Here is a 15,491-nt window from a genome sequence, read left to right on the forward strand (position 1 = left end):
CAGAAAGCTTCAAAATAACGTGTTTAATATCATTGTATCTTTTTTTATTATCCTTAGACATTTTAAAAAAAAATCTGTTAATCTGAGCTTCCATCATGACAAAAAGAACGTGTTCCATGTTAAACCTCATGGTATATACAATATATACGTATTGTATCTTCTTCCATACATATACAAGTTTTTTTCTTTCTCCGTCACTTTCGTATGTCTTTTTTTTTTCGACGTCGTTCTATTTGGCACGCCTCTATAAACAAAAGCAAAGCTGCGCTGCTGGGCTTCTCTGATGCACACAGCGAGAGAAAAAGAAGAAAGGACATAGTGAGGGTGAACTGGGGAGGAGACAGGGATCTTTTAAAAATAGCTTTCTCCGTAAGAAAGTCTCTCGAGTGGGTTTCTCTAATTAAACAGAATTTCCTTGGTTAACCAAGCCGCAAGCATCGCCAGGATTCTCTTGTTGCCTGTATGGATTTACACTGGCGCCACTGTCACTGTATTCCATCCCTTTCTTTCTTTCACCTATTCTATTTTATTCTATTTTTTTTTCTTTTTACCTATTTTTGTTTGTATGTAAGTATTATAATCATGTAAAACATATGATATCCGATCTTTCGAAATTAATACCATAATATTTTCTTTAGTAGAGAAATAGGTCAAACGAAATTTATATATTATCAAACGGAATATGTATTTATTATTATACCAAACAAAATTATTCCAGAGAAGATATATATAGATTATATTATATTATGTGAAGTATCGAATATAGGTTAGGATAATTTTTTGTTAATTTCACATTAAAATATATTTGTTTTGAAATAAATTTGTACAATATATATTCACTATATATAATTAAATTAAATTAATTAATTATCACTAGATAAAATTGAAAATTAATTTTATTTCATTCCCAAAAATTGAATTTTAGGTAGACAATATTTTATAGCGATGGTATTCAATTTAAATACATGAATTCAAAAAATTAATTTAATTTCTGAATTTTGCTTTTTTGATAGAGTTTAATTATTTTTTAAGAATAATTATTTTTTGTTTAATATTTGCAAAATATTTTATTTATCACTTTCCATTGAGAGATAATATTTTGTATATGTAAATCAAAATATCAATTTCCAATATTTTGCTTATTATAATCAAATACTTATTTTTATTCTATTGTCAAAATTTATATTTTTTTCTTTTCTCTTTTTTTTAATCGCAAATATTGGGCATGATTATAGATAGATTATTCCTCCGCCGTTTTTGTAACTGTTTCTCCTGTTTTTATTTCGTTAGTGCTTTATAATTGAAGAGGAAAGCGCTTCCCAAGTAATAAGGGCGGAATCTCTAAAACGCAGCTTCCTTACGATTCCGGTATAGAAAAAGCTCAAGTGGACTTCCGTAATTAAAGAGAATTTTCCAAGTGACACGCCAAATTAACTTAACGACTTTCGTGCTCTGTTACGTTGGAGTTTTAACGATTTTGAATTTCTTTCTTTTTCTCCTTTTTTTCTCCTTTTAATCCTTTCTATATACACTCTTATTGCGTTCCACTAATTTCAAAAATATTCCAGAATGAACACATGTAAAACACATGAAGATATCTTTAATGTATCGAAAGATATATCAAATATATCAAAAGAAACTTATCATTATTATTCTATTAAGCAAAAATTAAAAATTTTTTTATTTAATGAATAAATAAGTGAATAAATAAGTATATAAATAAAAAATCATAAAATTTAATATAAGATATGATATAAAATAATATGTATTTTGAATTGAAATTATAAATCCAAATGTTAAATGAAGTATGTAATATGAAGTGTAAAAATGAAAAGGTTATTTAATTAATTATTTAATTATTTAATTACTTAAAATTCAACAGTTAGAATATTTATATTTAATTCATTGCTACTTATTATTGTTGCAAATATAATCATATATATTCATATAACTATATATAATTCGGAAAGCTTTATTGGTTACACCATAACCATTCTATTCATAGTAGTCATCCAGTATTGCATTTCTTCGATTTATTCTTCTATCTTCCTAGTCCAAAATTGATTTTCCAACGAACATGTCAGAATGCAGATCTATATTCTTGCTCTATGAATGCTTGAGATTCGTCAAATTCCATGGTTTACAGTTGAACGACGAAGATAACTTCCATATTCTTATACATGTAATATCTCGTAATATACCATATATCTCGGATATCAAATTTTAAACTCAATTCATATCTTATATATATATATATTTTTTAAAATATGAAAAGTATAGGAAATATTTTTAATATCATATTTTTTATTTTAGTTAAATATTAATGTTGAAAACCATAAAAATTCAAAAATCATATTGTTGTCTTTGTCAATTTTCTATATATAGATATTCTATATATAGATTCTATATATATATAATTTTCTATATAATATCAGTTATCAATAGCATTTTATATCAAACATTGTTTGATTTTATAGAAATAAATATTATTACTGATTTTATTTTTTATTTCTTTTTTTTTCATTTTTTCTTATTTATACATAATATATACAATGTGCAAATAGAAATTAACAATTTTCCTTTGAAAGAATTACATATTTTAGCTTTTATAAAAATGTTTTTTTCTTTTTTTCTGTTTATTCTATGTTATATGTCATATATATATTTTTTCTACATTTGTACAAATGTAAACATAGCTGAAAAGTCGATATCGTGTATCAGTAAACATTGAAAAGGCCAAACAAATCCAAAATACACATTTTTAACTTTTTAGACCTCCCTGAAAAGAACTACCATCTCAGAGTCGAAAAGTTTACCTTAGAGGTAAACAGAAAACTTGTGAGATACCATTGTGAGATTTCTTCCTAAGGAATCTTGAAACATATGGGCGAAGACGATTATTTATTCTCAGAATGTATCGAGGGATATTTATGGCTGAAGAAATCACCATATTGTTTTTCTTGACAGAGATTATTATTTATATATTTACTTATATTATTATTTTGCTAAATATAATGATAATTCTTTACTTTCCTTGGATATTTTTATAATTTTTCAATTCCAAATCCTTTCTATAATATTCTTAGATGAGGTGATACTCATAAGACTTATACTATAGAATTTATATATTTTATAAATTTATAGTTCTTCAATATTAAAAGCTTTCTGTAGCGTTATAATCACAATAATAGGAATATTGAAATTTGTGATTACATATATATGATTTTGTTAAATTTTGTTTACAAATATTGTGACATGTTATTATATAGGATATATAATTTTATTCTTCTCTACTATTCAAATATTGATTTAATCAATCTATATAACAGGAAAAAGTATATAATATATAAGTAAATACTTATTTAATCTTTTTAGAACAAAATAGAAAGTCGTTTGATTATATAAGACATTCTGAATTATTCGCAATACGAATAGAATGATAACAATTTATTTCATTTCATTGGTTGAATTGTATATAACGGAAATTGAAGTTCTTTTCTCCTATTGTTCGGTGAAAATTCTTCGTATTTCATGTCGTTTTTTCAATGGAAAATGTCCTTTCAGCAACGAACTATTTCTTGTTGATCATTTCATCTGTTTTATAGGTTAGGAACTAAAAATAGTAATTTGACCAAACATATATTGATGATATTTTATATAGAATCTTCATAATGCCTATATATGGGAAAAATATTATTCGTATTTGTACATTTAGTAATGAATATAAACAATAATGACTGATAGAATTATTGCTTGTTATATTTTCGATCATTTTCTTCGATTTAATCCTATGAAATATTCATGGAATTTTTTAAGTTTTATAAAAACAAAAACATCACAAATTTTAGTCTTTATAAACAAATATTTATTTATCTATAATAATTGAACTTGAAATTTAACTTAATAAAAGATTTTTAGGAAATCTTGACAAAAATTTATTTATTCAACTATAAAAATCCAAATGCAATTATTGTTTTTTACATAGTTCCTAAATGTTTCCAAATAATTATATCATATATCATAGCGAAATAAAAAAAATTGAATTTCAAATAAAAAATAAGAAATAATATTAGAGATTATAACAAGCTTTCCAATGACTTAGTCCTTGAATTTTGTTCGCAAAACTATCGGTTTGGGAACCACTGTTTCGCACAATCAATTTCAAGAGGTCTCTTTGAAGATGTGCTCAAAGTGTTTGATATTATGCACTTCTAATGGTGCATATCGTTCAACCATGTGTAATGTAAGGAAGGACCTTGAAACAATGATTTATGCGTATCGTCGTGTGCACCCTTTACCAAATCAATCTACAGCTTCCGTGGCCGAGATCGGTCAGGGCCGTCGTGCAGTGTCGCAATTTTGTCGCGCCTACCACACGTCGTTCCGCATATTTATGAAGCTCTATTGGAAAAGCACTGATTTTTTCAAGAAAAATTCATGAAGAGCGACATATTTAAATATTATACATATACGTATATACCATAAAATGGATTTTAATAGAAATCTTATTAAAATTTTATTTCATTAAATGAATATGAAAATTTTTTTAACTACAATATAAATTTTATTAAAACAATATGATTTTTTTTATTTCGATTATCTATGTTAATTTATAATTATTTATAAATCATAAAACTGATAACGGATATAATATTTATTATTATACAAAGTGATAATTAATCTATAAAATTAATACAATGAATACTTATTATAGTAGAAAAATGATATATTTAAAATTGTGCATATTGTACGCCATATGTTCTTTGAAATAGATTAAATTTCCCGTATCACATCGATTCGAAATTATAATTACGATTTATTGAATATGTATATTTTGTGCTAATTTAATCGCATACCGAAGCAAATTGGAAGTGAATTTGTGCGCAATGCTAATTAGAAACACAATTTAAAAAATATTAATTTTTTTCTTCGCATGTTATATTCAACTAATATATATGTATATAAATTTAATACCACTTAAGTTTTAATTATATGATATAATTAAGTGTTAGATAGTTAAATGATAATTTTAAATGAATAAAATTTAAAAAATGAAAATTTTATTTTAGAATTATGTTTTATAATCTATATTTTTTTGTCTTCTTATCGATTTAGACTTTATTTATGTTATCTTTTATCAGTTCGTTTTTATTTGATGGTTCTTTTTCTTATTATTTTTTTTAATTCTTTTAATTGTATATAATATACATAATATATACTATGTATACTATATATATATAGTATATATTCATAATATTCATAATTATATAATAAAAAATATTATTTTTTTTTCATTCATTTTTATTTTTATTCATTATTTGAGTATACATGTTTTCTCTCCATTTTATTATATTTTTTTTTTCTTCGATTACTTTTTTAATTTTCTATTATTTTCTTGTTTTCATCTCTATTCTCTTAATTTTTTTCTATTACTTTTTTATTCAATCACTTCTTTTTCACGAAAGTTTTTTTTTTTTACTTCTTTTAAAATTCTTCACATATTAAATTTTGCTTTCTCTTTTTGACCAATTCCATTCTCACTTTTCCTTCTCACATTTTTTAATTCATTTCCTTCAATTTTTCTTTGCCTTCTCAATTTTTAATCCCTTTTCTTTCTTTCTTTTTGTTTTCCTCTCTTTTTGTAACCCTCCGCTCTGCCATTCTTTTTTTCTCTTATTGGTGGCCGTTCTTTTCACCCCATAAGAATGCAGCTTGTGTGAAATGGGCACGATTGCAAGCACAATTCGCGGAACTGCAGCTGCCGTTCATTAACGCGCGGTTATTAAACTTTTCGTCGCTGGTTTCGGGCCGATTTCTTCTATTCTTTTATATGCCTATCCTTTCGTTAAAATTTATTCTTCACAGCTATTTTCGTGTTAATCCTTTCTCGTTTATTTGGATTCTGAACGAACTTGAATTCTATACTTCGCACTTTGAAATTTTCTTATATCTTCTATGAAATTTACTTTGTAGGAATTAAGTATAGATTAGACATGAAAAATTAGATATTAAATTAGACATGAATTACAATGTAGAAACGAAAATTTTTTAGAATGAAACATTTTTGAACTCATCAAATTATAGTAATAAAATTTTTAGATCAGAAGGAGTTTTATAATTATATTTTTATATATCAATGTATTTCTGGAATTTCTTCTTTTATTATATAGAATATTCATAGAATAATATAAAATAATATATTACAATTTTTATTAATTAATAATTAGCTAATAATGTACAGAAATTATTAAAATTGTTTAAGAGATTTAATACAGATTTTCCAGTAAATATTCTTTTAAAAATTTATTTTATTTTATTTATTTATTATATTTAACGGATTTGTTTGTAATTTTGAGAATGATGTATATAATGTAATTTTTATTTATAACTTGTTTGTTATATTGCGCCAATATATACCGTACAATATCGTTTTCCATGGGTAATATTACTAAAAAGAAAAATTTTATTATCTTGATAAAATTAGTAGCTGAAAAACGAATTTTGCATGTAATTTATGATTCATAAATTGTAAACATGTGACACACTTCCGTATGTCATTAATTTTAATGAAACTATGAAAAGTTATATAGTTCCATGATTAACTTAAAATATATAAATAAATATTAATAATATAATAAAATCTTATGTGTAAAAATATATTTAAATTTAATGATTACAATATATTATTTATTATGATTATAATATAATAAATATAAATTTCTGAAATGAAAAGTGAAAAATGAGATGAAGAAACCGACTTAATTATAAATTTAAAAAGTTGGAAACTAGTTTCTCATTTGTAACGCCGCGTTAACGAAGACAGTTGCTTCTTAAGATTAATTAACATCCCTTTCGTTGAAACGAGGTTATAATACGTCGTGTCGCGCGAGGTCTCTCGACATTAAAAAATCATTGCTCCCTTTCCCGTCATTCTACAGTTGACCTCCTTTTCTCTTTTAGCTTACAATCTTTAGCATGTTTCGATAATAATTATAAAAGATTAATATTCTTATCAATATTTAGTAACCAAATACTTGAATGCCATAATAATGTGTAATCTATATATACCGTCAATATTTTTATTGCAATATTTGTTATTGTAATTGCTTACAATATACTATGTACATTATATATTATACAATACATTAATACATTAATACATTAATATATACATAATACAATAATATATTAATATATATCAATCGTTTTTGTACGAGAATCTTCAATTATTGACAATGTATGTTGATCGTGTGAATATTCCTTAAGAGGTTAACAATCAGCGACATCTATCTTTATTTTCACTGAACTTCAATTCCCATCGAACAATGATGAAGAAATATTCTATAATCGAAAAAAAACAACTGGAATGAAAGCTAAAAGCGAACTTTTCCGACAGAAATACAATCTATTTCTGTTTCATAAAAATAAACTTTTGTTCGATACAGTGAATATCAGAAGTGATAGTTTTATACGGATACCATTCATTCAATTTATATTTAATTTACTTCTGACTAAAATGCGCGCGATAAACCACCATTGCTAAATTATCATAATTTCCAGAGCGATACTGGCGCTGTATGCACTAATCAGTAATTACATGTATGTACATAGTCGTCCATTTCATGAAAATTGAGTTCATGGTTCAACGTTAGTCACTGAGTAACAATTAGGAGTTTTCATATAATGCTTTCTAGGGGAGCTCATTAGTGAAAATGATTCAAAGTTAACTGTACAACGCGTAGCAATAAAAATTTGCATAGTACTTCTCTCCTCTTCCTTCCCTCTCAAAGCTTTCCTATACCCCTCCCCTTCATTCTATCCTACTTTGTTCTCTCAATCCCCAGTTTCAATAACTGCGAGTAACTGAATCGATATCGTCTTTCTGGAGTTTCTTTTAGGAAATTAATTAAAACGTGGCATTCATTAGAGACGTTCAATTGTCGCGGCTGTTCTTCAAAACAAAACTGTTTCTTTATTCATAATTTCTTTTTTTATGAGAAATCGAATATGTATTTTTCTTTCAAACTTTTTTTTTTTTTACACCATTCTTTTTTGGTAGTTATTTATCGTGCAAATCGTGCAATTTATCGTTTGAGTCGCCATTAAAGATTAAAATCGTCCAATGAATTTTCTTGTTATTTCTATTTATTTATTTCACTATTTAAATATAATTTAATAAAAATTCAGTTTCGTTAATTTTATTGTTAATATCATTAATATTACGATTAATCTTATTAGTAATAATTATTAATATTTTTTTAAAAATATTTTTTTATATATATTATTATTAATTTAAAAATACTTGTAAGGAAAGAATCATAAATAAATTTCGCTTTTTGAAACGCGAAATTATGAATATTTGATCAATGATTGAATTGAATAACGTAAAATTAACTTTCTCCCAACAATGTGTAAAAGCAAGACTGTTGGTGCATGTAAGTTGGTTTATTCGGCGTTTATTGTCCGAACAATTTCGATTGATTGCACCGCAAAGTAGCTTTGTAATAAGATAAACGTATCATTGTTTCATTGGCATTGATTGTCGAAATCGTTGACACAAATGGACAAGATTTCAGTAATTGCGGTGCAAATGTAAGAGACAAACGAACGTTTCCTCCCGTGGAAGGGCGACGAATTGCTTTCGGTATAATTTTCTCGCCCCCGCACTTCCCTATTAATTAACATGACGATTTAAATCGTGCATACATCTGTGTCAAATATCAGTATACATACAAAGTAAAGCACGTAAAATATGGCTACTTTTTCATGAATAGTAATGTCATCGAAAAAGAAGTAGATAGAGTTGAACTGTTTTAACAATTTTTGGATTTTCTTCACAACTTAACAATTTTTTTTTATATTCAATCATTTTTTTACATTCATTCTTAATTCGTTAATGATATTGAAATTTTTTTCAAAATTTTTTATCAAGTGAAAAAATATAATATAAATCAACAGAATATTTTAATATCTTGTCTATTAAAAAAAATATCTTGAAAAATATGAATAATTATATTAACTATATTGTAAAAATTATATTGTATAATTTTTACAATTAATTTATTATTTATAAAAATATTTTGGTTACTCTATTTGTTTCATCCTGAAAGCATTTCTACATGTTGAATATATATGTATATACAATTAGGTATGTGATATTCCACAGAATAAATTTCCATTTGTTTTCGACAAATTCTATTATTTAATCGAATATTAAGATAAAAAATATTTAACCGTTCATTTACTGTGATTCTTTTGCTACAGAGCTTTGTGCTTCTATTGATTTCAATAATTACAAGAATTCATCGAGGCTTGCAGCTTTGGCAATTAGTACTTTCCATGTTTCCAGGCGATTACAAAATTTACGAGGGACAAATGGGTGAAACTCGATGATATGCAAACTACGGGCTTGTTTAACCTATGTTAGACGTGATTTATTGCTCGAAAACATCCGTAAAATAAAATTATTATTCGTTAAGATACATATTATTAATGCACAATTTATTCGAAGTTAGGAATATGATAACTGAAACAAAAATAATCTTGGATAAAAAAATTATTCAATATCTAAAATGTTCGCAATTAAATTCTTATTATATATTAATTAGAAATGTTTGTTTGATTAATTTGATCAATATATATTGAAAAAGCTAAAAACCCATATTCGTTGTTCAATGTTTGTGAGAACAATAACCATCAAGAATTCTGTAACTGTAAAAACATTAGTTCTTCTCATATAGAGGGGAGCTTCCAATCTCGTGGCAATGGCGGGAATGAATTGACCCGTAAATTTCGAACGCGCCATCCACAGGAAAAAAATAGCATTCGAATCTCTATGTGTTAGTAAATGTTCACGATGAAAGAGAGAAAGAGAGAGAGAGAGAAAAATGGAAAGAATGTCGACCATCGAATTCATGTTGGCACAGAGAAAATTGATTCGAGCGCGATTTTCTAACGAACATTCGAATTTGTTTCTATGAAATTGAAAAAAAAAACATAAACAAAAAAAAAGAAAATATTTTTTTTTTTTTTTTGCGAATTTTATATTAATAGCAAAAATTTCTAGTTGGTAAACTGACTCGAAATATCGATCTATTTTGAGTATACAAAATGTTTTTTTCCAATTGTGATACATATACAATCATTTCATTCTATCTTCATCTTGCTTTATCCAGTACAAAATTAAATCGCTTAATTTAATGAAATTTCATCGATATTTTTTATACATTTTTCATATCAATTTTAGATATAAATCTAAAACTGATCCTTAAAAAATTCATAAATGTATTAATAGCTTGTATATATTAGTTAAATGTTTAAAAAAAATTTCTGCTTTGTATTTTCGATTTATTTATTTATTTTTTTTATGAGAAATTATTTTCTGTCTGGTTATATCATGATTGCAATATATCTCAATGGTAAAATCGTAATTTTTAAGTGCTATACAAGAATATGATGCAATGCTTTTAACCATTCTTCACTTTAAGTGGATAGAATTTTTTTTTTTCGTTAAATATTTTTCTAATTTCATTTCTCAATGCTCTGATATCTAATAATAATAATAATAATAATAATAATAATTAAAACGATAATATGATTGAAAAATATAAAATTAACAAGATGTTTAATTTAAACTTTTTCTTATTTTTTTTTTAATTTTTCTTTTTTTTTTGTATGCAGAATGAAGCTGTGGTGGAGTTTGGCGCTGGTCGGTGTCGCCCTCTTGATGATCATTGTTACCGCCAGAGCGGAATCTGATCTCTGGGAAGAAGACGATAAGGAAGTACTTGTGCGAACCGTTCGTGGCACTAAAGAACGAGGTATGTATTAAATTTAATTAAGAATCTTTACATAGCTATATATATATATATATATATAGTATCATATACATAGATAGTATCTGGATGATATGCTTATATATATATAAAAATAAATTTTCAAAAATTGGCATTATTCTCTATTGAGCTTGCATCAAGAATAAAAGTGAAAAATATTAAATAAGATAGTATAATGAATAAAATGCAATAATAATATATAAACAGATCATTTTTTTATTAATTGAAATTAAATAAATTTATGTGTAATAAGTTTATGAAAACAAAAGTGATGAGAATGATCAGACGTGAAAATAAGATGACAAAATATCTATAAAACTGTGTTAACAAAGTTTCGTCATTACTTTTTTATCAATGTCCCTTTTCTGCGACGCATTTTCAAGACTCTATTGTTTGTGAACAAAGTGGAGAGGGATATTGTCATGGCTTGTTGATATCATATAGAACTTTCGGATTTTTCTGGATTGTTTGACGTTTTTATATATATATTCTTTTGATTGTACAAATCTATAATCTACATCGATTAAGTCATTTTGCAACAATTTAATTAAAAATTTAAGAAAAAATTATATTTTTTTTATTCTAATAATACAATTTTTACCACTTAAATTACTTTGATGCGAATGATAGATCTATTTCGAACTAATTATTTGATGGAAATAGTTCGTAGATATGTATTGGAAAATTACTGTACTTATAGAGTACAATACAGAATATTAATATATTCATGAGACACTCGTGATAAAGTTATCCTGCTTTATTTTCGTCTCATTTCATCTAATGCAAACTTCAATTGCCTATAACTTAATAAATAAGCCTCAATCGACATTTGTATATATTAACTTTTGCTTCTTTTTGGCCTTGAGAATCAAGCTTTCAAAGATATCCCACGAATATATAAATATTCTGTATATATACACATTACATTGAAGTAAGGTGAAATTTAGAAAACAAAGATATATAACTTCTGGTTAAATTAAAAATTAAGATTATATATAATTTTCAACATTTTTCATATTTTTAGTAAAATTAAGTGATCAAAATAAGTTTAATAATAATTTTTATTAACTATTATTTTCATTAATTATTTAAAGTACACACACATATATATATATTTTTTAATAATTTGTATTTCCTTCTCTTATCTATATAGTATATATTCTTTTCATATTCATTTTCTTTTATCTGAATAATTTTAAAAATAAAATATCAAAATTAGTTAATACGATGATTAGTCAAAATTTATACTTTTCTTTCCAACTTTCTAATATAATAGAGAATAAGAAAAAATCATTTTCACTCATTTCTTTACTCTTCATTTTCATTCTTAAAATAATAATAATAATTATATAAAACAATTATAACAATTATAACAATAATATAAAACAATTTTCGCTTTGATTTTCAACTACGAGATTATCCTACAAGATTTATTTACTTTTACTGTTCTTTGAAAAGTCTTCATTAAAAGTTCCTATTATAAACCGAGTTTTGAAAGATCAACGAGAAGAATTGAAATCTTGGAAGTTCTGGGAAAAGTCCTTGTTAGTTTCGTTGAGAGATGAAGAAACTTAATATATCTGATAAGTGTTTACAAGGTGTTTGAGATAGACTGTTTGTTTCGTGAAGAGGTCAATGGTGTGTAGGAGTATCATGGCGTCCATAAGAATCTTTGTGCTTAAAAATCCTCTTTAATTATGCTCCCAAGCGAACAGAAGTCACGTCCATTGTGTATTCTTTGGAATCTTTTCAAAGGTGTTTTATCTTAAGAAAAGTAGTTAGTGTTTGTTTCCAAGTATACATTCTAGGTCAAGTAGTGTTGACTGTTTTTATTAGAATTGGGTCGACGTTATTGAAAATTAGCTATTCAAAGAATAGAAAAAAAAAAAAAAAAAAAAAAAAAAAAAAAGAAAAAAAAAAAAAAAAAAAAAGACAAAAAAATGAAACGAAAGCTAACGTGATATATTAACAAACTCGATTGAGCATACGTATCAAGAAAAGATTGTTTTTTATAATGGATTGAAACATAGTAATCGCGAATTCTGATATTATTAAAAAGCTTCTTTTGTTTCTCCACGGTTCTTTTTCTCATCTTTCGGGTTTCGTCTCCCGCGGCCAGGGAATACAATTGAAATATCATCCACCGACGCGCACCCGCTTTCATTCTCGACTAAGATCATTTGGTCTTAGAAATTTATTCGACCCAGGATCGAGCTTCTGGGAAGGGAAAAAGAGGGGTGAAGAAGAGAGGGCTTTTCTTCGAGTTCCTTTTCAGGATGGAACAAGTCACCGAAAGAAGGCCGCTGCTGAAATTCCAACTTCGAGGATCACGTTGAATTACAGGTCGAGCTATGAAGCTCGCGCCATGCTTCTTGGTTACTGCAACTTTCTATTTGCTTTCCTCGTTTCGTTTCATAGTTATATCCCTTCCCCTCTGTGCAGTCTCTGCTTACTTTGATAGATGCAAGATTTAACGTTATATAAAAAATCGTGTGAATAATTTTTAAATTATATATTAATGTTTGTTTTTATTTTGTGTTAATTCAACATATTTTTCATGTAAAAAATTAAATGTTATTTTGTTATATATGTTATTTATTAAAAATTAATCTGAGACTGGCTTTTGTTTTTTTTTCTTCATTTTCGTAATTTAATATATTCTTATTATTATATATATATTTCAAATTGATACAATAAGATAAAATCAATGAAACGAAAAGATATATAATTTTAATTATTTTATTGAAAATAAAGAAATAATATTTCAATATTATGGATAAATTAATCGTATTTTTCGGAAATATATATCAGATTTCATTTGCATATATTCAAATTTCAAGTTTCAATTTTCTATTTTTAGCTTTGTCTCGTGACGTGAAGAAAAATAAAAAGACAATGAACGTATTTCTTTCTCTTCAACTTCATAGAAAATATTGATATTCAAAGCTATACATGTCTAGCTTCAATCTGAAGTTGTACCATGAATGTATAATGAAGTACAATGAATATATAATTGTGCAACAATTACACTGTCATGAATTAATCCTGAATATGTATATGATAAGAATTATATTTATTAGATTAACATACAAAGATATATTTTTATAATAAGTATTTTTACATCTTTTCTATCATATTTCATCATTAACAATATTGAAAATATATTTCTTATTAAATTTCAATTTTTATTTTGAAGAAAATATTTTGAAAATATATATCTATGTGATTATCAATTAATAATTTTTTATAATATTAATATTATCTATATTTTAATAAAATTAGAGAATTCTGCATAATATTATACAATAATTATTATAATACTATTATAATTACAATACTATTTTACAATATGATTCTCTATCTTAAAAATTTTTAATAGTCTTTCACTAAATTAACATCTACTATTACGTGTTATATGAAGAGATAATTATAACTATTAAATATGTTAATCCTAGAGCAATATAGAGAGAAAAGGACTAGACTTTTGCATCGTAATTAAAGGCCGTCCTGCACGTTCGGAAATTTCTCTATCCACTTGATCGGCTGTGCCTTCAATTATCTCTATTGACGTTTTACATCTGTTGACACAGCATCCGGCAGTACTTCGTCGTGCAGATACGTGAAGGGTCAATGGTCGGAGTGCGACTCGAAAACCAACACTCGGTCCCGAACACTGAATCTTAAAAAGGGCGACAAGTCGTGCGAGCAGACCAAGACCATCCAGAAAAAATGCAAAAAAGGTACGCTATCTGTGATCCACACGCTGGATTCACTCGAATTTTTCGACATTTACTTTTTTATCTTCGTTCTTAAATTTATTTGATTAAAATAAATATTTATCGTGATAAAAATTTCAATTCATTAATTATAATGCTTGCAAAATTCAAATCAATTCTGTTTTTGCAAGTGATTATGATCAAATAAAAATATTAAAAAAAATTGTTATAGAATATTAAATACATAATATCACGCTTGATTCATCAAAGAGATTCTCGCAAATTTTATTTTGAAGATTTGTTTTATATTAAAAAATATATACTTTTAAAATTCCACGAAAAATGTGTTAAGGATTAAAGGACTATTTAACTAATCCGATAAAACAATAAGAATATTTAAATGTACTATTTTTGTATTTCATTGATTATAAACAATGTATAATAAGTTTTTCCTTAATTTGATATGCGCAGTTTAAATCTAGAGATGAAGTTGGATAGTCCTTTAGATGGAAACGGAAGTTAATGGACTCTAATTAGTGAGAGTCTCAAAAATCTTTTAATTAATTAAATGGAACGAAGAACGCTATCTAATTTATCTTTGATTTCGGGCAACGGTGCATTGTTTCTATGGTAAACATTTCTTCAATATCTCAAATTTTCTATTATCTATTAGAAATGAAATTGATCGGAAAAAATTATGAATTAATGTTTGTGTATCAACATTTTCTCGATAAAAAATTCAAATTATATAAGAATTAATTAAGTTATGGATTTATTTAGATTCAGGTGTAAGCTTCATACAAAAAAAAAAAAAGAAAAAAAAAAAAAAATTTTTTTTTTTTTTTCTTTTTTTTTTTTTGTATGAAGCTTACCCCTGAATCTAAATAAATCCATAACTTAATTAATTCTTATATAATTTGAATTTTTTATCGAGAAAATG

At 25.4% G+C, this 15,491-nt stretch overlaps 2 protein-coding genes across 2 annotated transcripts in view; one reads left to right on the top strand and one right to left on the bottom strand.

Annotated features, from left to right (window-relative positions):
- LOC102674164 overlaps positions 1-15,491 on the bottom strand; it is a 52,006-nt gene that overhangs the window by 29,876 nt on the left and 6,639 nt on the right. The gene's annotated exons all lie outside the window — the stretch shown is intronic.
- The window catches only part of LOC102671353, a 38,000-nt gene that overhangs the window by 20,029 nt on the left and 2,480 nt on the right, over positions 1-15,491 (top strand). The window contains exons 2-3 of the mRNA XM_006612495.2: positions 10,681-10,820; positions 14,426-14,575. Of these exons, the coding sequence (XP_006612558.1) occupies positions 10,682-10,820; positions 14,426-14,575 (289 nt within the window). The 5' untranslated portion in view covers position 10,681. The remainder of the gene's footprint in view (positions 1-10,680; positions 10,821-14,425; positions 14,576-15,491) is intronic.

This window comes from Apis dorsata, unplaced genomic scaffold, assembly GCF_000469605.1.
Source record: "Apis dorsata unplaced genomic scaffold, Apis dorsata 1.3 scaffold_113, whole genome shotgun sequence".
NCBI classification, from domain to species: Eukaryota; Metazoa; Arthropoda; class Insecta; order Hymenoptera; family Apidae; genus Apis; species Apis dorsata.